General features: G+C 40.0%; 1 protein-coding gene across 1 annotated transcript; it reads right to left on the reverse strand.

Moving 5' to 3' along the window:
* On the reverse strand, positions 1-23,376 carry col9a1c (collagen, type IX, alpha 1c). Its single transcript, XM_026300585.1, has 38 exons — positions 23,238-23,376; positions 19,892-19,977; positions 18,298-18,369; positions 17,095-17,224; positions 15,040-15,436; positions 14,588-14,668; positions 13,508-13,525; positions 13,027-13,116; positions 12,867-12,902; positions 12,062-12,133; positions 11,692-11,736; positions 11,554-11,589; positions 11,403-11,426; positions 11,250-11,303; positions 7,292-7,363; positions 6,722-6,760; positions 6,490-6,546; positions 5,703-5,756; positions 5,382-5,435; positions 5,228-5,281; positions 5,084-5,137; positions 4,928-4,981; positions 4,797-4,850; positions 4,620-4,673; positions 4,394-4,447; positions 3,764-3,808; positions 3,562-3,615; positions 3,405-3,458; positions 3,192-3,245; positions 2,995-3,066; positions 2,834-2,869; positions 2,713-2,757; positions 2,578-2,610; positions 2,160-2,306; positions 1,266-1,320; positions 961-1,155; positions 399-485; positions 1-203 (listed from the first exon to the last, which is right to left on the reverse strand). Exons 1-38 carry the CDS (start codon positions 23,264-23,266, stop codon positions 1-3), a joined length of 2,850 nt encoding a protein of 949 aa, XP_026156370.1. The 5' UTR covers positions 23,267-23,376.
* Between the last annotated feature and the right edge of the window lie 2,205 nt (positions 23,377-25,581).

Genomic DNA, 25,581 nt, shown 5'->3' on the forward strand with positions numbered 1-25,581 from the left:
TCATGGGTTTTTGTAGCTGGTGGATTTCTTCCCGCTGACCATGTAGAGAGGTGGGAGTCTGCCTATGCAGGTTGATGGGTCACAAAGGCCAGGTGGTCCTGAGGGTCCCCTTGGGCCAGGTGCTCCGTGGACACCAGGACTTCCTGTTTCACCCCGTTCCCCATTTTTTCCATCCCTGCCAATACCAGGGGCACCGGGTGCACCTGAGGTGATGATAGTAATAATGGCCGATAAATAATATTGTCCTCTTATTATCCTCTTGGTGAATAAAAAGCATGCAACATAGCCACCACATTATTAGGATTTCCTTACATAAAAAGGGAGGATCATTCAAATTTCAGTTCTATTAAGTGTCTAAACAGCAGTGTGCCCTAGCAATAATCAGAATCCCACCATACCTGGTACCCCTGGTGCACCTGGGCTGCCTTTGAGTCCTACACCGTCCTCTCCCTTGTCTCCCTTATCTCCCTTTTCCCCAGAATCACCTGCAGACCAGAAGACAGGCACATAGGGAACACAGAAATCAATAGTGAAATGAAATGGAGAGGCATAGTGTTTTCACACTTATCAAGATGTAATTAGGAAATTAATGACTCCACTCCAGCCGTGTTTAATAAATCATTTATTGTATAATGTTATGCATGAATGAATCCCTTCTATCTACAGACCCCCTGCATATTGCAGCTTCACAGTGTGATGTTACAGTATGAAGCCATGGCTCAAAGCCTTGTTTTCTTTAAGGCTTCAATTAATTTGTTGACACAATATTAGCTGTGAAAATAAAGCAAAAGCAAAGCACTACAGTAGAACAGAGCATTGCTTATCTGTCATAAACATAAAGCATTTGCTAACTACCGCATGCTTAAGATTGTCAAAGCTAGCAGTTGTGGTCCTCTTAGTTGACTTAATGGGACTTTAGTATTGAGCATTGGAGATTGGAATTTGAAATGCGTGACTGACCTTTCTTGCCTGGTGCACCTGGAAGTCCAAAGAAGCCAGGAGGGCCTTTGGGACCCATTGGCCCTGGCACACCTGCTGTTCCTGCCAGTCCAGCCGATCCAGGGGGGCCAGGAGGTCCTGCCGGTCCCGGGATACCAGGGGCACCAATAGCTGCTGGCTTCTTCAGCAACTCCATCTTAAACACTGCTAATTGTTCTTGAAAGACAAAGGAGAAATCCACTTAAAACATTAAAGCATTTTATAGCATGATAAACAAGAAAAGGCATATGGATGTGATTAATTCATTAAAATGAAAAAAACTTCACCTTCAACAACAGCTGAGCACATTTCCCGTAGCTTCTCATCGCTCACTTTTGGGCCCTGAAGGTAATTATTTATCAGACATTAGCACAATACTCAAACTGAGCGGTGACAGTAACAATACAATATGTTTAGAGTCAGTGACTCTGAGGCAGAACAGCAGCTTTTTAAGCAGCTGCAGCACAAATAACTACAGGATCACCAAAGTTATTGCCCTTCCCAAAAATGAAACATGTCTAGGGTAGCATGGTGACTTATTGGTTAGCACTGTTGCCTCACAGCAAGAAGGTTCTGGGTTTGAAACCCATCAGGGCCCTTTCTGTGTGGAGTTTGCATGTTCTCCCTGTGCTTGTGTGGGTTTTCTCCAGGTGCTCTGGTTTCCTCCCACAGTCCAAAAACATGTATGTCAGGTTGGTTGGTGACTCTAAATTGCCCATAGGAGTGAGTGTGAGTGTGTGAGGTTGTTTGTCTCTATGTGGCCCTGTGATGGACTGGTGACCTGTCCAGGGTGGACCCCTGCCTTTCACCCAAAGAGAGCTGGGATAGGCTCCAGCAGATCCCTGTGACCCTGGTTAGGAATAAGCGGGTATAGATGATGAATGGATGGATGAAACATGTCTATGAAGAGTGTCAACATCACAGTGGTGGTAGGCGATCACCAAAATTGTCCATTAACAACCTCTGAAGACCCAAATCCCACAGTGAACAAATCTAATCACTTACTGGTTCATTAACTGGCCAAATCATAATATGCACTCTCTCCCCTGTTTCAGTTTCCCAATTTAATTAGTTATTCAACTGTCTGATTTTAGTTCAACTTGAAAGCTACTACTACTGGAAAGTGTGCTGATGGAGCGTGTAGTGTGAACATACTCTATATGGGCAGTTCTGACACTTACAGGTAGACCTCTGGGGCCTGGTGGCCCAGGAACACCTGGTTCTCCCTCCAAACCACGAGCTCCTATTGGACCAGCCACACCCTCATGGCCCGGCTGGCCTGGTCTGCCATCAATCCCTGAAGCTCCTCTTTGCCCTTTCTCTCCATGCTGAAGAAAACACAAACCATTATTAGCCGACTGACATTAGCACGACAACAGCTGTGTCCACAGCTTGTTTTGAATAGTACTTCATATGTACAGGGGTTTCACAAACATCAGGCACAGGGTCAGCAAGTTTCCATTATTATACTGTATTAATATTCAGAGCCACGCTACAAGTAATAGCAGGTGTTGCTACATTAGAGTGAACTGTGAAAATATCCTGAGGCAACAGTTTAGAAAAGTGTAGGTTGAAGCTCAGACATTAGTTTTTTAATACCTCTCCTTTGATTCCTGGAACACCAGGAGGACCCTGCAATACACACAAGTGACAGTTTTTTTTTTCCTTCTGGCAGTAAAGTTGTGACAGTTTCAGCAGATGTTAGTTCTCAAAACAAAACCAAGCTCCACATACTTGATCTCCTTTGACCCCAGGATCTCCCGGTAGACCTGTGGCCCCCTGTTTACAAAAGTAATGTAGTTTGTAACTTTAGAAATGCCGGTGAGACACATACAAAGATTATAATGGTTCTCACCTGATTTCCTTTTGGTCCCACTGGTCCCATAGGCCCCTAGACAATGGAGGATCAACAGCATGTTCAGATCACCTGAAGATTATCATCCTAGTACTGGTTTAAAAGTAACATTGGTTATAAATAAAAATAATGATAATAAAAAATAAAGAGACTTGTCTAACCTGATCACCTTTGTGTCCAGTATGACCCTTGATTCCTGAAGCACCAGTGTCACCTTTTTCTCCTTTGTTACCCTGGAGATAACGTTTTATACTGTATTTATCTAATCTATACATTTTGTATCTGTCATTTATCTTCATCTTGCTTGTGAATTGCTTTACAGAGAATTTTGGCTAGTATGACTGTAGTAATCTCTCACCTGGATGCCTGGAGGACCTGTTGGCCCCACTGGCCCTTGTTTTCCTGTTTCACCCTAGAAGTCGATTATAATGTTAACACCACAACTACAGTTTATAGTTAGTAATCTTGATGTAGCTTAAGCTTTTATAACTAAGTGTACATTGAACACAGAAATCAGTTGATAATCATGAAGTACATCCTAAACATAAATAAAATATAAATGTGGACTCACTGTTGCTCCTTTATCTCCAGGTTTTCCATCCTGTCCATCTTTTCCAGGTTCACCCTATATGAAAAGAAATGGGTCTGGCTGGGTCTAAAACACATACATCAAAATAACTAATTAACATAATGATAGTGCAACAGTAGGATTTCTGGGTGTGTCTCACAATATTTCCAGGAAGTCCAACTGGTCCAGTGGATCCCTCTGCACCAGTATCTCCCTAGATCCACAACAGAAGTGACACTGAAATAGCCATCAAATTCTTTCCTCTCAAACACTGAACGCATGAGTTCTGCTGAACTGCAGTGATAACATTTTGGATATACTATGTGGACAGGCCTCATAAAGTAGGAGATGATTTCAATTACCTTTGCACCAGGGGGTCCAGAGACTCCCTGCTTCCCTGGCAGGCCCTGAGAACAAGAACAAGATCACATCATAGGAAAAGAAACAAAAAATGGATGTATGATTGTCACGATGCCATTCAGTCTCAGATGTAAACATTTATATGAACAGGAAAAAAGTCAATAAAGTAGAGCACAACATATACTAATTTCCAAATCTGCTTGGCAAGAATGGTTAATGTTTGTTGGTTATCTTTGTAGAAATGTTTTATATAGAAAAAGGTCTCAGTGTGAAAAACAACTTGAGCTATACACTAAAAATAAAAGAGAAGGTTAGATATAGTTTAGCTAAAAAATAAGATAAAGATATTAAACATATTGTATTGTGCTACCATACAGTGCTACCATTCAAAGCATTGCCTAGGATTTTCTTTCCGACTGGTTGTTTTATGAACTACTCTGTGGCTTCGAAAAGGAGCTCTGTCCTCCATAGATTTTCTTTGCTGTCACTTAGGTATTTACACAGCAGATTTGCAATAAAAACAAAAACAAAACTACCCACATTCCTAATTGGAAATATGGCATATAACTGTAAGCTATACCAGCCTGGTATTGATATACAAACACAGCTGATATAAATGAAGTTGGACTTACTGGAATACCCACAATCCCTCTGACACCAACTGCTCCAGGAATACCAGCCTCTCCCTGTTACAAAGATTGACAGTAAGTCTACATACCATATACCATAGTGTCCATTATGATCCAAACATAGCATCACATGATTTCCACTCTGAGTATTTAAAAAAACTTTGGGGAACTCAAAATGTGGATTTTTGGAGGGCTGGGAAAGTTAAGATAGAAGACAATAAGATGTCACCTTGGCACCATCAGTTCCAGGAAGTCCATCCAAGCCATGTTTGCCAGGATCTCCCTGTAATGTCACATCACAGAATTACACCCTGACAGCACTCCAAACATACAGTGCTAAGGGCTGTAGAGGTGGCAGAAATGTTCTGAATAACATAAACTGATCCAATCAGTCATATACACTTACAACATCTCCCTTATCTCCTTTAGAACCCTGCTCTCCTTGAGGTCCTACAGCTCCCTATTAAACATGAAACCATAAAATTTGAAATCACAATTTTGAACCATAGTGGATGTAGAATAAAGTTCAGAACTCACATCATCACCCTTTGGCCCCTGCAGACCCTGGCGTCCACGGATTCCCTCCACACCCTGAGTGAAGAAATTCAATTAGATGCATGCCCATTTCAGCCTGTGTTTTTGCTCCATATATAGACGCCGAAGAGAAGAGGACATAGAAGTATGATTGCTTACAGGAGCTCCAGGTGGGCCAGTAGGCCCAGGGACACCATTGAAACCAGGAGGGCCCTAAATAACAGAAAGTGGTCAGTTTTTATTTATAAATACAAATATCTCATTGTTATGAACTTTTCATGCCCAGACTTTGCTTTAACTCACTCTGTCTCCCTTCTCTCCTGGGGTACCAGATAGTCCAATTGGCCCTCTCTGCCCCTAAAATGACAGGAGAGCATTATACATCAATTGCTATCATAAAAAGCCCACACTCTGTTGTAGTAACACATTCTGAGTGTGAGTATGGACCTCTCCTTACATCATCTCCCATGCGACCCGGTGGACCCTGAGGACCTGCAGCTCCAGCTTCTCCCTGTGGACAACACAAACAAGAACAAATTCATTTAACTGCAATAACAGAGATATCACATTTAGAGGATAAATGAATCACTGAATGTGCAAGTTATTTTGATATCAATATATCATTATCAATTGAATTTCCCTTCAGGGATCAATAAAGTTTACCTTATCTTATCATATACTATATTATGTCTTTCTATACATATGGCCTACTGTTAGACCACACATAGTTTGAGGAAGTCAAATGACGAGATATATATGTGTTGTCAGTCTCACATACCTTCACTCCAGGGATTCCATCTTTTCCTGGCTCACCAGTTAAACCTTTGTGTCCCTGTGGGCAACAAGTAATTTACTTAATTTAACAATTTTGTATACATTTGTCAAAATATTTAATCTTATTTATGCTCATAATATGTCCCAGAAATTCCCATCATACTAAAGCACATGTATTAAAATATCTTATGAAGCAGGTTGGGTGGAATTAATTGGCTTCTGAGTGACTGCAGCTATTGTAACAGAACCACATAGGTGTTTTGAGCTAAATGCTAACACTGAGATGTTATCATGCATAAAATGACAGTCCTAACAAGGTAAGCTGGTATGTAAAGATTTGCTGGAGTCTGTCAGTCTGGACCACAGTGTTGGACAATTGAGCGACCCATTTTAACATACCTATGCTGCTGTCATCGCAAAAATCAATTTGTCTAGGAAATCTAAATCACTTTACACAGACCATCATTATAACATTTTATATATTAAATTATTTTTGTTTATAGATGTTTTATCAGATTTGCATCATGCAATGAAATACAGTGATAAGTGGTGTTTATAAATGACTCAGCAACCATTTTAATTCAGGAAGGGACCAAATTCATTCTCTTTTACATGATGTCAATATTTGCTTTGTGCTTGTTATGTAGGTTTGATCTGCCAACAGTAGAGGCTGCAGTACAATGTGAAAATAATGCTATTCTGGCAAAATATGAAGGCAATAAATTGTGAGGGACTAAGCAGCACATGCCATTTTTACATTAACTGGCTTCTTGAATTTAAGGATTCCTCACCTTCATCCCCGGTAGGCCAGCCACTCCCCGAGGTCCAGCCGGGCAGGCAGCAGGACACTATACATGCAGAGACAGGTGGGATTGGAATGCGACAGAGGCAGATCATCAACAAAAATTGTTGCTGCAGAGCCTCTTCGACTTCAATTACTCATTCTAATCAGAAATTTTGTCACCAGTCTATTTGCTATGGGCCCAAGACATGTGACAGTGTGTAAGACATTTAAACACTCACAGCTTCCCCACTTCCCTCATTGCTGGCACCAGGCGGTCCCTAAAACACAGCAGAATGACATCTAAAACAGCCACGGGGGTTTAGATGTCCACAAAAATCCACCACAGCAGAAATTCCAGGAAGTTAATATGAAAAGAGACTGCGGCATGCATCATTGTCACACAGTCATGATTTCAAGGAAATTTGAGCATTAGAAGAAACTGCAGTACCCATGTATAGATGACAAATGGGATGGACACGAGGGCTGATAATGCTGATCATTCAGCCTTGTCAGCTTTGGCATGATAGAGTCTTTTTCTTTTTTAAGAATCAGTCAGGTCTTCATGGTCTATAAAGAGTCTCTGATTACATCCTTAATAAGATGCATGGAGTCATTTCGTATTTCAACATCTAAAGTGTGTTCAAGAGGCCTTACCACTTTCTTTCTAATACAAATGCTGACATCTGCAAATGTTGAAATTCTGCAGCTCCAATTCCAAATAACAGTATTTTTCTCAAAACCCCATGAAAGGTAATAAACAAAGGGTGGATCAGTAGGTGTCAACAAGATATGGATAAACTAGTTCTTACCACAGGCCCTGGTGGACCAGGAGGGCCAGAAAGCCCTGGGGTGCCGGGTGCTCCTCTAGGCCCAGGTGGACCCTGCCAGTAAATGATGTATCATCAGAATATTCGATATCAAATACAGAGAAAAAACATCTTTAAAATATCAAATGTTTTTAGAATGATGTAGTGGATGATCATATTTATAGATGGATTAGAACTAATAAGCTACTATACCACCTACTTTACTACTATTTAGGTTTACCTGTCAAGTCTATTGCAATTCAACAAGTCAGCCATAAATTCTAGCTCCACCAAGTTTTGATTGACACTGTCAGACAAATATTAAGGTGGAGGTTGTAGTTTGTAGTGGTTCCCCACCATATTTACAAAAATGACTGGAAGTTAATACAAACACTTTTCAGTATAATTCAGTCCACACCACCTCTACAACCTCAGAAAAAGAGAAAAAAATGAATGAAAGTGAAAGTACGATGATCCATACTTGGAATTTGTGCTCTGCATTTAACCCATCTCAAAGTGCACATGCACAGCAGTGAAACACACCATGAACACACACCCGTAGCAGTGGGCAGCCAGTGCTGCGGCGACCGAGGAGCAGTTGGGGGTCCGGTGCCTTGCTCAAAGGTTTCACCTCAGTCGTGGTACTGAAGGTGGATAGGGTGCTGGCTATTCACTCCATCCCACCGACAATTCCTGCCAGACCTGAGACTCAAACCTGCAATTTTCAGGTTACAAGTCTGACTCCCTAGCCATTAGGCCACGCCTGCCGAATTAACACCTCTTTCACAGTGTCAACAAAAATTGATTATAATCATTTTTGGCACTTTCTGTATTACAGAGACTGGAGCATGTGAGCATATCAGAGGAAGTGATATGTGAGCATATCAGAGGAACAGAATTAAAATGGTTCTAATCCTATTTATCGGACAGATTCCAGTTTGTTCATGTCCATGATGAACCTTCCACACGCACAAAAGTTAGTTATGGAGTTCCACAAGGTTCTGTGCTAGGACCGATTATGTTCACCTTGTACATCCTTCCTTCAGGCAATGTTATTAGGAAGCACTATATTAATTACCACTGCTATGCAGATGACACTCTGTATCTATCTATGAAACCTGTTAACACAAACCAGTTAACCAAACTTCAAGCGTGTCTACCTGACATAAAGGCCAGGATGACCAGTAACTTTCTACTTTTAAATTCAGAGAAAACAGAAGTCATTGTATTTGGGCCTAAAAACCTCAGAAATAACCTTTCTAAAATTATAGCTACTTTAGATGGTATAGCCCTGGCTTTAACTCACACATAAAACAAATATCTAGAAATGCCTTCTTTCACTTGCGCAACATTGCCAAAATTAGGAACATCCTGTCTCAAAATGGTTCAGAAAAACTAGTCCATGCATTTATTACTTTAAGGCTAGATTACTGTAACTCATCTCCATAAAAAGCCTCCAGAATACTGCAGCCAGAGTCCTTACAGGAACTACCGAGAGAGATCATACTTCTCCTATATTAGCTTCTCTTCATTGGCTCTCTGTAAAATACAGAATAGAATTTTGCTCCTTCATACCTTAAAGACCTCATAGTACCATATTATACCAATAGATCACTTCGATCTCAGAGTGCAGGTCTACTTGTGGTTCCCAGAGTTCCCAAAGTAGAATGGGAGGCAGAGCCTTTAGCTATCAAGCTCCTCTCCTATGGAACCAGCTCCCAGTCTGGGTTCCTTTTTGACAAAGCGTATAGTTAGGGCTGGCTTCAGGTAACCCTGAACCATCCCTTAGTTATACTGCTATAGGCCTAGACTGCCCGAGGACCATTGGTGCACTGAGCTCCCCTAGCCTAACCCTCCCCCCCCTTCCCTTACCCTCTCCTCCTCTCCTCGCCCCTCACAAGACCATTGAGTGTCACTAACGTTGTGCTCTCCGTCTCTCTCCCCTAATTTGTGCTCTCTCTCTCCCCTAGTTTGTCCTCTCTCTCTCTCTCTGTTCTCTCTCTCTGTACCTTCTGCAGGTGTCCCTGGTCCTGGAGCTGTATATTGCTGATGTGCAGTTACTGGCCCCACCAACCTGCCGTGTGTATTTGTTGTTTATTGTTGCTATTTTTTTCTCTCTCCTCTATCCACTCACCCCAACTGGTCAAGGCAGATGGCTGCCCAAATTGAGCCTGGTTCTGCTGGAGGTTTTTTCTTCCGTTAAAGGGAGTTTTTCCTCTCCACTGTTGCCGAGTGCTTGGTCATAAGGGCATAATGGGTTTTTTGTTTTTTGTAAAGTGCCTTGAGATGATTTGTATTGGGATTTGGCACTATACAAATAAAATTGAATTGAATTGAATTGAATTGAAAATTGAATGAATTATTGAATGAAATATTTATTTCATTGGTGTACCTAATGAAATGGCTACACTCAAAAATGAAAACCATGTCCATTAAACTTCAGGGATATCAATCTGTCCATTCAGGAAACACAAATGAAGACAAAAGCAAGACAACAATCCAAAAAGCATGAAGGTTTATCATATGGTGGCCACAGACAAATGCTCTCCCCTTATTTGTCTCTTCTCAAATTTTGTGTTTGGCTGGTGTCTGTGTCATTACTGGTAGCACGAGGCAGAACCTGCAGCCCAGTCAGGTTTCACAGGTACTCCAGTTACTCTAAGATGGTACATCCATACATACAGTTGCAAGCAGTCTCAAGACCATGTATAAGATACCAGGAGACCGGCCATTACACGAAGAGAGCTGGACAGGGCTGTAGAAGGGCAACAACCAAGGATCAGGACCAGTATCTGCTCCTTTGTCGAAGGAGGAGACCTTATGAGAGCCCTGCAAAATGACCTGCAGTAGGCTACTGGTGACCAGACTGTCAGAAATAAACTCCATGAGGACCCAACGTGTGCTAGTACGACACATGCTTACAGCTAGCATTGGGCAGTTTGATTGGCATTCACCAAAGCGCATCAGAACTGGAAAGTGCACCAATGGTGCCACATTCTCTTCACAGGTGAGAGCAGGTTCACACTGAGCATATGTGACAGGCATGAACAAGTCAGGAGATGTTGTTGAACATTATGCTGCCTGTGACATCAAGCATGATTAAGTTGGTGATACTCTAGGGTCAGTGATAGTATGGGGAGGCATAATCTTGGAGGGCCTGTCAGACCTCCATGTCATAGCCAACAGTACCCTGACAGATGTTGCTAGCGGAAGAGATCCCCCAGGATGTCATCAACCGGCTCATCAAGAACATACTGAATGAAGAACATGCAAGATGTTGATTGGAGTGCATACAGACATGTAGGGGCCATACACACAGTCACATTATAAGTTGCTGTGGTGAAACTGATACAACCTGGGTGAGGCTGTGATTTAAGGTTTTGACTTTGATTTTGTGTGATTTTGAATACAGGCCTTCATGGGTTACTGATTTTGGTTTTACACTTGTTATTTTGTTCTGAACAAATTATACAGTGTACATTAGTAAAGATTTCCAACTTGAATTTGTTTTATTAAGATTTAATTTTGGTGTTCCCTTCATTTTTTGAGCAGTATCTTTAGTTCAACTTCTAAAAGTTGATGCATGCAGCCAGAATAAAACGATACTTCATTACAACTCTGAACTAAAACATACTGTACTCAGGTTCTTTACCCCTTTCTGAAACATGACAAGGTGCCTTCATCCAGACACTGTTTTTGTATGAAGTCAACATCCGAAAATGTTAGGGGACTGCTAGTCCAATCTTTAACAATGTGTTAAATTTGTAGATGTGAAAACATGTAGTGGATTGAAAAGTACAATATTTGAAAAATGAAGAGTAGTGAAATTATAAAGTAGCATGAAATGGACATATTGAGGCAAACGCTGGTCAGAACTGTAATTAAGCACCTAAATGTTTAAACATTGATGCAACCTTGTAAAGCTTTACTATTACACTTGTGGCCTAATCTAAACTCTGACCTCAGGTCCGATGTTTCCTTCATCTCCTGGGACTCCTGGTTTCCCTGGTGGTCCCTATTCGACACATATGCAGGCCAGTTAATACAAGAGAACATCCACTCGTAAAGCAATGTATAAGTATATACATAATGAAACACAATACACAACACATACAGCAGGTCCTTCACTTGTTGGGCCCTATGGACAGAGAGACATAAGAGACAGAGCAAGACATATGTTAAATTTAAGTATTAGTAGTTTCTTCATAATCACATAAACTGTAATTTGAATGCATGTTGTAGTAATGTGAGATATTTCTACTTACAGGAGGACCTGGAGGTCCAGGAAAGCCAGGCAGTCCCTGCAGAGATAAATAAAAATCTGAGATATAAATCAGCAACATTGTCAAAGATCCTAATTTTTACAACCGGAGGATGTTAAAACGATGTAAATGTTTACTCACTCTCTCTCCCACAGGTCCTCTAGGACCCATTGGACCAGAAGGACCCTGTAGATAACAAATTACAATTACTTTCAACATCTAATTCCTAACACACACATTAAATGTTCACACTCAGTCCAATACAGTGCACACACACCTATATGTCACCCATTACTGACACTGACTGCATTTATTCATAAGTTAATCCTTGGCCCTGAGACGGTGCTAACTGTAATAAGGCTGCTCACTGTTTGGGATTTTACTCATGTTTCTATGCTTTCAGAATACAAATAGAGGTTGGGAGAATACATGCGCACGCAGTCATACACACAAACATTACTGGCAGATATTATTAAGAGGGTGTGTCATTAGATGAGGTGATGTTTCCTACAGTAGTGCCTGGAAGGCCAGGCAGGCCTCTCTGTCCAGGAAGACCAATCTCCCCTTTCTCTCCTTTGCTGCCCTGGGAAACAAACAAGAATAAAACAGCTTTATCTTCTTCCTGCATCTCCTCACACTGTTGCTAAGATACAAAGAGGCAGGACAGTCATTTAATCAATGGAAGGTAGGCCATTTGCTTTGTTTCTTAGATTGGGCCAAGTCAGTGTAAGGATATGCAGATAACGAATAGAATAGACAAGAAAAGAGCTAGAATAAATGACAGAGGTGCCATTATATGTGTTGCCTGCAATCCTCAGCTTTAAGCAGGAACAGTTGTTACAAATTATCAGTGAAATGCATTTTGTAAGACTGTTTGTGCTGTCCGTGAAAAATTAATGTCAAGAATCCTAAACTGGAAATTTCAACTTACAGTCCAGTACAATGATCATCCTGAAGACAAATTTGTGGAGAGGTTCAAAAACAAAGGATAACATTCCATAGACATTGTGATAGGGATTTCTGTGTACCCTGCTCAGTAGTGAGCAGATCATACATTAGCAACCAAACTATTTGTTTTTTTTTTTTATTGAGAATTTATCACTTTATGTCAAGAAGCAGTTCTTTCAGGTTCCTTAAGAATCCTGCAGAAACCACATTAATGACCTCCAGAGAGGCAGAGGCCACAGACACAGAGGAAAGGTTAACATAAATCAAAAACAGGCACACAGTTTGCTCTGCATCATAAACGTCACCTTATCTGTCATCAACAGCGTGCAAATATTTTCCTAGTGACATATTCAGGATTTTATACTTACAGGAGCACCGGGACTGCCAGGAGACCCTGGAAGACCCTGAAAAGAGGGATATAACAACACAATCAAAGAAAGCAAAAATGTATGGCAATGTTATGTCAGAAATGGCTCAGAGAATGAAATTTGTAGAAAGAATGACTGTTATTAGGTAGGAAATACTTACATCTCTTCCATCTCTGCCATTTTCCCCTTGAGGGCCTCGGGGGCCCTCTGGGCCAGGGGATCCTGGGGAGCCTTGGATTGTTTTATCAGGCTGAGAGAGAAGACAATCAGTCAGCGAATGGGAGAGATACTAAAGAACCTATAAAAAAAAAAAAAAACTACAAACAGCCCGAAGATACAAAAAACGGTAACAGTTTTATTTATAAATGAATCATCTTAAATGACATATATCTGGTTACAGCCTGTAGGCACGATTCTAATCAGAGACATTTCAGTTATATTCCATATAAGTCATTACTGATGTGAAATGGTGCATATGTTATAGGACGTCTACCTACATAAACCTGGAAAAACTGAACAAAACCACCACCATAAATTAGATACAGGTCAAAGCAATGAGTTAATTAGGCAACAAAGCACTGAAGTAGATTATTGGCTTAAAATCACAAAGCAAAAAGAAGGTAGAGAAGAAAAATAAATACCTCAGCATTGGCATACATCTGAAGAAGCAAGAGAAATCAGATAAAGGGAGAGTAAGTGAAAGTAGTCACACCATCCTCACCAAAGGTGTCAGCAGAAGCGCACCTGGTCATAATCATAGTAGTGAGTATATCATGCTGTTTTTTGACTAAAGCGCCCATAGTATCACCATATGTTAGCCTGATTCTAATAGAGTGAACCAGACCAGGAAGTATTTCTGTATACAATAGGTAAAAACCTGATACAAGTGATTGAATTAAAACACTCTCTAGCTAATAATATTTCATTGCACCACAAACTTTACACAGAATGAGATGTGCAACAGCAGAGTGACATTTTCATTATAGCCTACAAGTATTTCAGAAATCTCATTAAGTGTGCAAAAGCCACACCAAAATGAAAGATAATATGCAGATGTGATACACCTCACAACACATTACAATGTATGTGTGCATTCTTATTTCAGGATAACACTGTCCTAACTTTCCTGAAGAACAGAATATCTAATGATTGACTCGTGCTGCATTTGTAGTTATGTGGAAAATGGAACTAACTTTCCAAATAGTCTGCACTGTTCAATGATTTCTAAAAACTCTTATGCTACATTTATGCTACGTTGTGGTGCTGGTGTACTTGTTTATTCATGTTAAGAAAATGGGTACATGCTGTATTCTGGGCTGGATTTAAATGAAACGGTAACCATAAAAATCTGGTACTGCAGTAAACGCACTATGGTTTCTGATCTCACACTTTTAATTTGATCACACTTCCTCTTTGTTAAAGTTTGCCAGGTAGCTAAGTAGTGCTTGTGTTTTTGACTTCATGGATTGAGGCTTAGCACAGTAAATGAGATCATGTTTGGCTGGATCTACAGTAACTGTTTACTAAACTATGACATACCAATCTGCTCTTTTGAAAAAGAAAAAACTTTTAATCATACAACTTACAAATTGTTCTAGATGCAGCCTTTGAATGTAGCAAAGGACAGTTTGCTACACTTCTGCATCTCAGCATTTCTGTGCCATTTTTGAAACCACAAACCACAGCAGATGCTGAGCAGCTTTGAGTCCATGTTACTGTACCTCAGTGGCAGGCAGCTCATTGCAGCTTTCCCTCTGAGCTCGCTTTGGGTCACAGTGAATCAACATCCACTGAAGCTCAAACTGAAAAGAGATGTTAATGTTACTGCAAACATAATAGCTATGCATTCTTTTTCATATGACTTTGAAAAGAGGTCATGGTGTAGTTATTTCATTGTAGTTTTGAATCCATGCCTTCAATATGGGTTGTTGAGCTTGATTTTCTGCCAATGTAATTTTCTGCAAGAATTAAGCTCTTATTTTTTTCCACTGTTACCCAGCTGAGCAGCTTTTGCTGTGACAGCAACACTTCAGAATTCTAGCTAATCTCAGCACACACACAGTATAAACCTGAACATGTTGGTTTGCAAAGCGCACAGCTTAACTGAATGAGTTTGTAAAGAGAGTCAGTGAACATGATTAAATGCAGCAGACAATTCTCCATCTTTGCCTACCACTACAGAGGTGTCAGGATCAGCATCCAGTCTGCCAATAAGAGTGTCTCCATCTGTGTTGATGGGGCCTTTGCCTTTGATGGGTTTCTGATCCACGGGCTGGCAGTCTACATACAGAGTGACCTGGTTGCGCTCCACGCCAATCATCACCTTGTGCCACTTGGTGTTAAAAAGCAAAGAAAGGCCAGGGAAGGCGACAGTCTGTAGATTGCCATCTGCACCCATCAGGAAATACTCCAGAGCCTGCTGGTCACCGTTCAGCCTGAGACCAGCTTGTTTGTTCCCGTCTTCGTCCACTATTTGCCAGATGTTCCACACCTTGCTCACCGTGTTCTTGATCATGCGGAAGGTTGTCATGAAGGAGTACTCATCGGGAAAGCCACGGGGAAAGTTTAGCCTGAGGGCAGAATGAAGACCATGGTTTCTAATCATTAGAGGTGCTCAGGTTTGATTATTAAAGGACATTCAAAGGATAAGCTAAAATATGTCTCACCCAATGAAATTATAATTCTTAAAATACTTTTTATGTCAAAGTTAATTTACAATAACATAGCACACACTCACACACTAAAGAAAAAAAATACACCACTGTGCAAAACCAACACAAGAGTGAGATGTGAGAGTTGGATAAAAATGACTCAAAGCCTTACCAACACTATCTGTGAGATGCAAATATAAACAAATTATAACAACACACTTCAATGACACAAAGATATTGTAGATTTTAGGATGTTGTTATGTCACAAGTACAAAGTTATGAAAGCAATTGCCTCAGTGCATAAATTACTGCTTCAATTACAACATGTGGTCTTAGTTAGCGTCCCCAGTCTAATGCTTTCTGTGTTTTTAACAAGCCAGATTCCCAGTAGGTGGTGCATTCATAGAGGGGGACAACAGCCGGACTTTTACCATCTTGTAAACAGTCAAGGTGCGGCAATAAAAAAAAGGTTCCTGTAACGCAGTAAAACAAATAAAGACCACTCTAGCTTTGCCTGAGGTGAAAAAGTCTAAGGCATGCTCTGATTTTGCCTTGGAGAAGAAAGGGAGTGCAGCTAATGCAAAGATGGACTTCAAAGCACAGTCTCTGCACTGGAAGTGTTGGGGAAATAAACATGTATTTACACTGAGTGTGACAGGCCCAAATGGCGTAGACTCAGGGTGCCAGCAAGTTACATAACAGCTGCTAAGGAAAGCTGGTCTGCAGGAAAAGATTAGCCAAGACAGAATGGAGCAGACACACTGGGAAACACCAGGAAATGGATCTGGCTGTGTAAAGTGGTAAGCCTTTAAACTGTATACTGTCCTGAAAACAGTTTTTTGGAATTATGACTCCAACAGCATGCTTTTGACTTGAATTTAATTTCAAAACTTTATAAACGTTAAAAAGAAGGATCACTCCAACAGTTTTATTCATGAGAGTGTGTTTACTCTTTATGAGGTATGTTACTAAGTTTGTGAATGTCAGAAAGTATTGATATATTAACAACAACTGAAGTTTTCTATTTAGACAACTGCACAGGTTGATTTAATTCCTATTTTACATATTTATTTTTTTCCCCAACACGTTATGGTCTCTTCACACCACTTATTTTTCACACCTACAGGCAATTTAATATTGCTCCAGGGTCACTGGCCATGTTATTACAACTGCCCTTTAATTACAAATCTACAGAGGAATCCAGTCCTGTGTTAGCGCCTGTATTTTTGTATTATACAACAAATCATTAGCTATGGTGATATATGTCAGGATGTCTACATTTGCTGGAGATACAAAGGTCTACGTTTAGGGTCCAAAAAAGTGCTTTTCCAATCTCTCCACTCATTCACTCTTTCCCTAACATGCACACAAAGAATGATGTTCTACTCTGCTTTTGTGTCAAAGATATGCCAAATAGGTTCAGACATGTTCTTCTGTTCCAATTACATGGTGCTCTCCATGCAGTAACATCTGTGCTGGACCTGTAATAACGCAACACCTGCATCAGGAGCCCACTGCTCCCTCTCAACATTTGTGTGCGTTTTTATCTGTTTTTTAACAGCATTTACTGTACTTACATGGTTGGAATTTGGAAGTTGGCCTCCCTGTCGAGGCGATAGGCCACCTGGAGGGGTGTGGAGCCATCCACCTTCCTCACACCTTTCAGAGGGATCACATCCAGCTGGAACTGTGTGATCAGATCAAAACCTACAGAAGAACATGTACAGTAAGATGCAATGTATGATGCAATGTTTTTCCTCAGAGTACATCCATCCACAGTCCAAAAACACGAAGTTTACCTTTTTTGGTGACTATAAAATGTCTATAGGTGTGAATGTTAGTATGAATGTCTGTGTAAATGTGTCAGGCCTGTGATGATGGTGTAGCCCACTTTTCATCTAGTGTCAGCTAGGAAAGGCTCCCCCTCTAAAAGAAAGTTAGTGCACACTAGCAAAGTGGTACATTTGTATATAATTGCTAATAATGGTAGTAAAGCTTATGGTGAAACATTGCTTGAGTGGCTACTTAAGTGTGCAATTGTATTATTATAATTTTTGTTGTTCTTGTTACAGTAAATAGTATTAATAGTCATACTTTAGCAGATGTACAGTAGTAACAACAATGTAGAATCAGCAATGTCAATCATGATTAGCCTCATAAATATTAACATTATGGAATTAAATCGTGTCAGTGATGATTGCATATTATTAATGTAAGAAATCATTGCATATTAATAAACCTGTCAGAGTGTCTTTGTAACTATGATCAAACAAATTTTGTAACTCAGCACCAGGTTAAAACATTTTGTCATCATTATTAAGAATTTTCTGTATTATCACAGGAAAGTTATAATAAATTTATGTTGAAATAATGCAATTAAAAAACTAAATAAATAACCATGAGTCCTATGTGAAGTTAACGAGTTCAAACCACAGAGCAGAATGTGAAGTTAATGTGAAGCAGAGAAATGTTTAGAACAGCAAAGTGGAGCACAATTACACTCTTGCTGACTTTGCACTGTTCCAAGTAAATTTCTGTAATGCTCAAGTGGAACATTTTATTTGCCTAATTTGAAATCGAAAGGCGGTTTGAGGAGCTTGGTGGCCCACCCTGTTCAACTAATTAAACTTACTATCCCTCTTCTGGTCTATTCTCTCCTTTAGGGATTTTCTAGGCTTGAGCTTGTGGTTTTACAACTGCTTCAACTGCTGCTTTCACTTTTATTTGAATACACCCTGGCAGTAAATTATCATTCCCAAGTGCCCCAAAGAGTCTTTTACCTGGAAGGTCATCTTGTCCACTTCTTATTGGTGGGCAGACGGTATCACCATCCAATCGGTTGAAGTCTAATTCTGATAGGATAAGACAGAGGGCAATAATTTTGTTAAACAAATAGAAAAACAAGATCTTTTATGTCAGAGTGGGTTGATATCACAATGCAATGTGATGCATTTTTAATGGGAATGTCTTTTTCAACTGCACAGTTTTGTATTACTTCATATATAATAGAATATATATTATGAATTTATAATATACTTAAGTATATTATTTGAATACTTAAATTTCCCTTTAGAGATTAGTAAAGCTGTCCATCTCTCTGTTTTACACCTATTGTGATCCAAATATGTCTTCAGAAATGGAAACATAATGTTGATAAATATAGCAAATAGTGTTGTATGAGTGTCACCAACACCATGCCATAAAAAAATATATAGAAGGTCTCCATGGCAGGTAATCAATTTATGTGTATGTTTTACAAAGTTGGGTATCTGCTGTGGTAATACAACCTGTAATACATCACACTAACATGTGATTTTGGCTTTCATCATTAATATTTCTCAGTTGTTTGAAAAATCTATATTTTTATGTTGGCTGCATTTTTTATTTTACAAAATTAAACACTGGCCTAGTTTTTCTAATCTCATGGAGAAACTGAGGTTAAAGTATATATAAATTGTTTGTGGCTTTAGATAAGGTAATACATGATGGAATTAGGATTCCCTTAGTTTTTATGTCACAGACTGGTTTACCATTAGTCCCAGGTCACATTAAAGAAAAAAAAAAAAGATTAAAACTAGTTTCATTGTCTCTGGGGTTTTTATCCAGTGAAATCAGTGCCTCTGATGTGTCATAAGAGGGAGCTCTTCTCGAGTCCCAACACTAGAGTTGTGAAAGGGAAAACCTCTTGGAAAGCTCCATAAAATGATGGTGGTGACAGCCAGAGGGGCTCCAATTCACTAACCTGAGTCAGCCCATTTACAGTGAGCAGTGTGAATATAACACATCTGGGAACTATTCCCACATCCCACATAAGTGCCGAGAATGGTGAGACCGTATTTATAATCCCATATTTACTACCACTAAACACTTATCTGACTGTGCATGTGGGCCTCAAGTTGTTAAAGTTACTGCCTGCCGTTGCATTACACTCAGAAAAGCCATCATTAGTGCAATGAGTGGTGGATGAACAGCAGTTAAGATGTCATGCAGCTGCATGTGTGTACTGTGACAATGAGGTAAATTTTACAAAGCAGTGCACTTATTGCATCTGGCACTCACTGCGCATTCACGTTAGATTTATTGTGTCCTCAGCCAACAACAGAGAACAGACTTGTTGATTGTCACAGGGGACATTTAATCTGATTTAATCCTATGACACAGACCAGCACCATGTGTCTGCTATTTCTGGCCTTTGCTTTGTGAGTTCTGATAAAGACAATGACCTAGCAACAGTCAACATGCAGGGCCCTGAGTCCTCTTTGCCTTTGTTTACAAGACAAACAGATTCACAGTAATGGTGGCTTTCATACAATATGTGGCACACTGATTTTTGTGATGTGTCAGTGATCATGCATTGGGCTGTATGTGACTTACGTCCAAGTGCTGGAGCAGAGAAGAGGGACAGTAGAGCCATACATACAGTGTAGTATGCCGCCATCGATAGATGATACAGTTGCCTTCTGTTGAGGAATGAAGGAAAAAAAATCTGTATTTAGTCATGCATCTGATTCGCTTTGACAGTTTTATTATCTCTGAAATAAAAGGCTGCAGCGAGCACCAGCAGCACTTTTCTGAGGACCATCTTGAAGACATGAAGACAAAGAAAAAGCTTACACTGTTCCTTCCAATAGTTTTTTTGGGATATGACAGCAAAGTCAGATGGTCATTACATCATAACATTTTTAGAAATTCAATAACACAGACACTTGAGCAAGACAACCAATATACCTATTTCTACCATGTTTCTGATTAATATCAGTGAGATAATGTCTCCCCCAGAGCAGCCAAAGCAAAAAGACACTGGATAATGCTCTTATACTCCATTCTGTTGTTTAGATAGTTTTCTTGCTGGGGATGCATCACAATAAACCTTCTGAATCTCTAGTGTCGACAGTTACTGCATACAAAGGTGAAACAAAGATGGATTATTTACCATTGCAATAGCTACATAAAAATGGAGGTATTGATTTCTGCTCTCTTCAGATAGCCTAATATCAGTATATGTACTTTTAAATACTGGAGAAAGTAGATGATGAATGACAGTAATAGCCTTAAAGCTTTCCAAGGTAAGCAGCAGCAGTACATGTGTTCAAAAACGTGGTATATTATGTCCACACTTCGACTTATATAATCACACTATCTTCCTTTATGTGTGTCCAGAGTTGTTAAAGCTATCCACGGCTATTCCTTATCCAACATGAGTGAAGATGACGAACAAGGTTGCAGCTCATCAATCTGAGTAATAAATGAGGCAACAGTGGTGTTACTGATGAGTAACCTATCTCCAGTGTGAACTCTAGCAGATGTGTGTTTGCTTGAGGGTTATGTGCATACAGTACGTGTGTCAGTGTGCTGTCAGAGAAATGACTAATGGCTAAGTCAACAATGTCTCTTCAGAGGCAGCGTTTGGCTCTAACTTTATGCCCTTGGCTTTAAAGGAGCATCTTCAGACTGCACTCACTGTCTGCCGTGCCAATCCATCTACAGTCTAGACTCTAAATGTGAAAGCAGGAAAGCTTTCAGTTAAACCCTTTAACTCCAAACTCATAGTTGTCTTGGAATAGTTTGACATTTGGGGAAAAATATTTCCCTTTTTTGCTGCCAAGAGTCAGTCAAGATAATTGATACCACTCATCATTAAGCTTACCTTAGAGAGATAAAACATCCATGGTGTATTTTCCCCTTTAAATTAATTCTTTTTTATGAAATAAACAAGCAAGATATAATGTGTTAATTTGGCATTTTTAGAGGTGCTGGTAGGACATTGTTTTAGCTTTGGACAGTCAGGCTAGCTTTTTCCACATCCCATCAGTCTTTATACTATGCTAAGCTTACTGTCTGCAGAGGCTGGCTTAACAAAAATATTTTACAGGATTAGTGCAGGGTCAGCCTTGATTTTACTCTTAGATAAACATCCATTCATCCATTAATCCATTATCTTTACCCGCTTATTCCTATTTAGGCTCACAGGGATCTGCTGGAGCCTATCCCAGCTCTCTCTTTGGGTGAAAGGCAGGGGTCCACCCTGGACAGGTCACCAGTCCATCACAGGGCCACATAGAGACAAACAACCTCACACACTCACACTCACTCCTATGGGCAATTTAGAGTCACCAATCAACCTGACATACATGTTTTTGGACTGTGGGAGGAAACCAGAGTACCTGGAGAAAACCCACACAAGCACAGGGAGAACATGTAAACTCCACACAGAAAGGTCCCTGATGGGTTTCAAACCAGGAACCTTCTTGCTGTGAGGCAACAGTGCTGACCACTAAGGCCACTGCGCTGGCCCCAGATAAACATTTTAAGACTGATTAAGATTAAAGGCCCAGGCTAACTTTTTGGCTAGGAACCATGTTAAATGAAAAATCATGCCTTAAATTGTGTAGTTAGTTTACAGTGTTGTTGTGTGAGGAACAGGAAAGGAAAGGGTTTTTGAAACCACTACTGCTGACTGAAAATATACAAACTGTCTTTCATGACACTGCCATTCAAGTCAGCAGATATACTGAGGCCTGCATAGAGACTTTTTGCTAGTGGACCATCACCAGTAAAATGTCAGCAAAAATTTTCCACTGCTGTGAGCAGAGCTGAGTATTTAAATTCACTGATTGCTCTGTTTTCTGAGAAAGTCTTAATTTACCAACAATTAATGGCAAATTGGTCCTACTTAAGATAGTCAGGAACTGGACAGCTTTCTACAACCAAGTGGTACCCAGCTTCTCTTCTAATCTTTTGCAAGAAAGTGAGTAAATGTTGTTTCTTAGAATATCAAACCAATGCAGACCAAGTCTGCTGTTTTCCGTGTATTGTATGGTTTAGATTTCACATTGCTCTGTTGCATGTATCCTACCTGTATCCTACCATTAGCATGGCAAGAAGCTTAGAAAGAGTTGCTACTTCAAATCATTCGTGTATTAGACAAATAAATCCATAGGGTTAAGTTGCCACTGCCACTAATGGGATGAAAACCCTCTGAGGGCTTTGGTTGACAGCTGTCTGAACAGTAGACAGGGCTTCCTAAAAATGTGTTTGCCTTTAAACTGACATGAAATGCTGGCAAATATACACTGGTTTTACAATGGCTATAAATAGACCTATAACTCGTAAACATCCTGTCAGATAATCAGTGAGTCAAGTCAATTAAGTAATGACATGTCATCAACTTTAATTCTTGACATTCATCAACATTTGATGAGATTTTTCCATTTGCTGCCAACCATGATGTGTTGTCCCTAAGGTGTTCCCAGAATACTGAGAATAAGCCAACACAGCATGATTTCTGCTTTCTCATTTATCTTAATTACACCAAAATAGATGGCTCTTGAACATGAAGCAATCAGTCTTACAGTTCCAGCCATGTTGCAGCTGATTGCTGCAGAAAATGTGCAGACAGAAGTTTTTAGAACCAGATGTGGGGAAATGTTTTTAGTGATGATACTGCTGTAATCAAATATGAATTAATTTATTCAGGCTATTTCTAGACATGGTGAATGGAAATGCTTAAGAGCTAGAGACCAGAAGCTTTTTACTTTGTTCAAATGCCAGATTAAAAGGCAAAAGGCCAGCTTCTTTAATCTATACCAAGGAAAAGATATCATTGGCCCAATAAAATCACTGAGATGTCAGATTGATGAAAATGTACATGAGCACAAAATGTTTAGGGATAAAGGTTACTGATGAATAGTCCTGATAGAAATTAACAGAAGATATTTACCTTGTCAACCCAGAGCTGCAAAAGGCCATGTTTCAGTCCACCCCTCTGATGGGAGACAGGTAGGCTCAGCAATAAGTGGTGAGATGCAGGAACAGAAGGAGCCAAGGACATGAAATTCCCTCCCTGAAGTCAGTCCTACCTGCACATGTTGAGGACTGACTGGGAGAAGTAGTTCAGGGGATGCTCAAGCATTTTTTGAGGACAAATAAAAGTTTGTTCAGAGTTCCCATTGGCCAGGAGCTCTTCAAGAGGTGGTGACTACATTTTATTACCAACACTTAAAAAGATGAAGAAACCCCCACCCCTCCCACTTTTTTCTTTACGGTGCCTCCTAATGACATGTGCTGCCTGCGTGCAATTCTCTTAATAATTATTGTCAGTATGGGGAAGTCAGTATGTCAGTATAGAGTGCTAAAATCTGGATTTCATAATCACATATAGGTAAAGAATGCATGTTAGCCTATTGACATGAAGAAAACCTTGTTATTACCTGGAGGACCTCAGGCAGGCATGCTGTTTATGTATCCTGCTTGTCATGTAATTGATTCTACTTCAAAGTTTAATTTGCAGATCTCTGATTCTAAAACAAGCTGTGATAAGTTGGTTTCCTGCAGGAATTACCCATTTGCCCAAATCAGAAAATGTTCAGTGACATTCTTCAGTGCTCTGACTTTATTTAGTTTGTACATGTACTGTATTTTTCTGTTTCTTATGATTGTGACTGTGTCACCCCAAAAAGATTTGTCAGCTGCTGTGATATAAACAGCCATTTTGAAGTTACCGCTTTGCCTGTGGGTACAGAGCTCTGTGAAGCAAATGTCATTTGTGTTTTCAAAACATGAATGTGCTACAAATGTCTGCAACACCTGCTTTAAAGGAAAGGTAATTTTAATGCAAAATGGTGACAACGACTACTGTCCAGGAGAATGACAGTTTTTACATATTTTACAAGGGTGCATGCTACACCATAGAACTCAAGCATTTCTTCTATATTTTATTGTCTGTTTTTCCTGTGTCTTCATTTATTGGTTCATTGATCCTAGCCATGCTATGATATTAAGGATCAGTAACCTGACCGTCATATAATACTTTGAAATTTATTAGAACCAACAATATGAAGGTCAAGGATAAAGAATTTGTTGCTATATCTTATTGCATACACTGTTTTTGTAGCTGTACCGCAATGCTAGTTTGAGAGAGCTGTAAGGGAAAGACAGACAGTACAGGGGCTGTGCCTCCTCAGAGATCTGGAAGAGAGATCATGTGTCCAGCCTGGATAATTGAGAGCTCATGCTCTCAATGAGGAAACAAGCACAGGGACAAGCAGAGGGAAAGAACACAGTGTGAGATTATTCATCCACGAGACTAGGTCCTATGACTAGCACACTTGTGATCTAAAGTCACACATGCCAAGCCCCTTCAGTTAAACTGCTTTATACTTTTGAGAAAAAAAGAGTGCTATAATAATAAGCTTGTTTGTTTCTAAATTGAGGTTAATATGATACTGTCTTAAGCTGTAATCTCCCCTCCCATGGACAGTACAACCTGTTAGCTTGAAAAGCTGAACAAATAGGGTTTCCACTTTCAGTGTTAAAACATAATGAACCAGTCCTCACAGCCCAGCCCTGTCAAACCTTTTCCTATAATAATGACAAAAATAAATGACAGAAACACTTTCAGTAGCTTTTCATATTACAAGGCCTCAACTACTACAACAAAGTAACTCCAGTCTCTAGGTAACTGATGGGAGCTATTCTCACAAAAACCAGATCTCAGAAGACCTACGACCTACAAAGACTTTGATTTGCATATAGCTAGAAAGGGCTGCAGAGTCATCTCAAAGATATTAGATATTAATCAGACCAGTTAAACATACTGTCTATAAATGGAAATGATTTGGTACTGTGGTAATTCTACATAGAAGAGTGCGCCCAGCCAAGAAGCATTCAAAGACACGGCGCAGAATGGTCATTGAGGCAAGAAACAACTCTAGAGTAACTGCTAAAGGCTTAAAGGGTTAATTGGAGCTGCTGAACATCTCTGTCCATGAGTTAACCATTCAAAAAACATTGAAAAGGCATGCCAGTAGTATCCATGCCAGGACAACATGGAGGAAGCAACCACCCTTCCAAAAAACATTGCAGCACATCTGAACTTTGCCACAGACCACACTGACATTCCACAACTGCTTTGCTGCCATTGTGGACATGTGGAGCTGTGTTTGGTGATATTAAAACAGGTATAAAACAGGAGAACATACAATTTATGGCCCATTTGGGTTTCAATAGTTCCAGTCAGCTGTAACAAAACAGGGCAGCACCATACACGATCAAATGTAGCAAAT

This window comes from Mastacembelus armatus, chromosome 11, assembly GCF_900324485.2.
Source record: "Mastacembelus armatus chromosome 11, fMasArm1.2, whole genome shotgun sequence".
Lineage (NCBI taxonomy): Eukaryota > Metazoa > Chordata > Actinopteri > Synbranchiformes > Mastacembelidae > Mastacembelus > Mastacembelus armatus.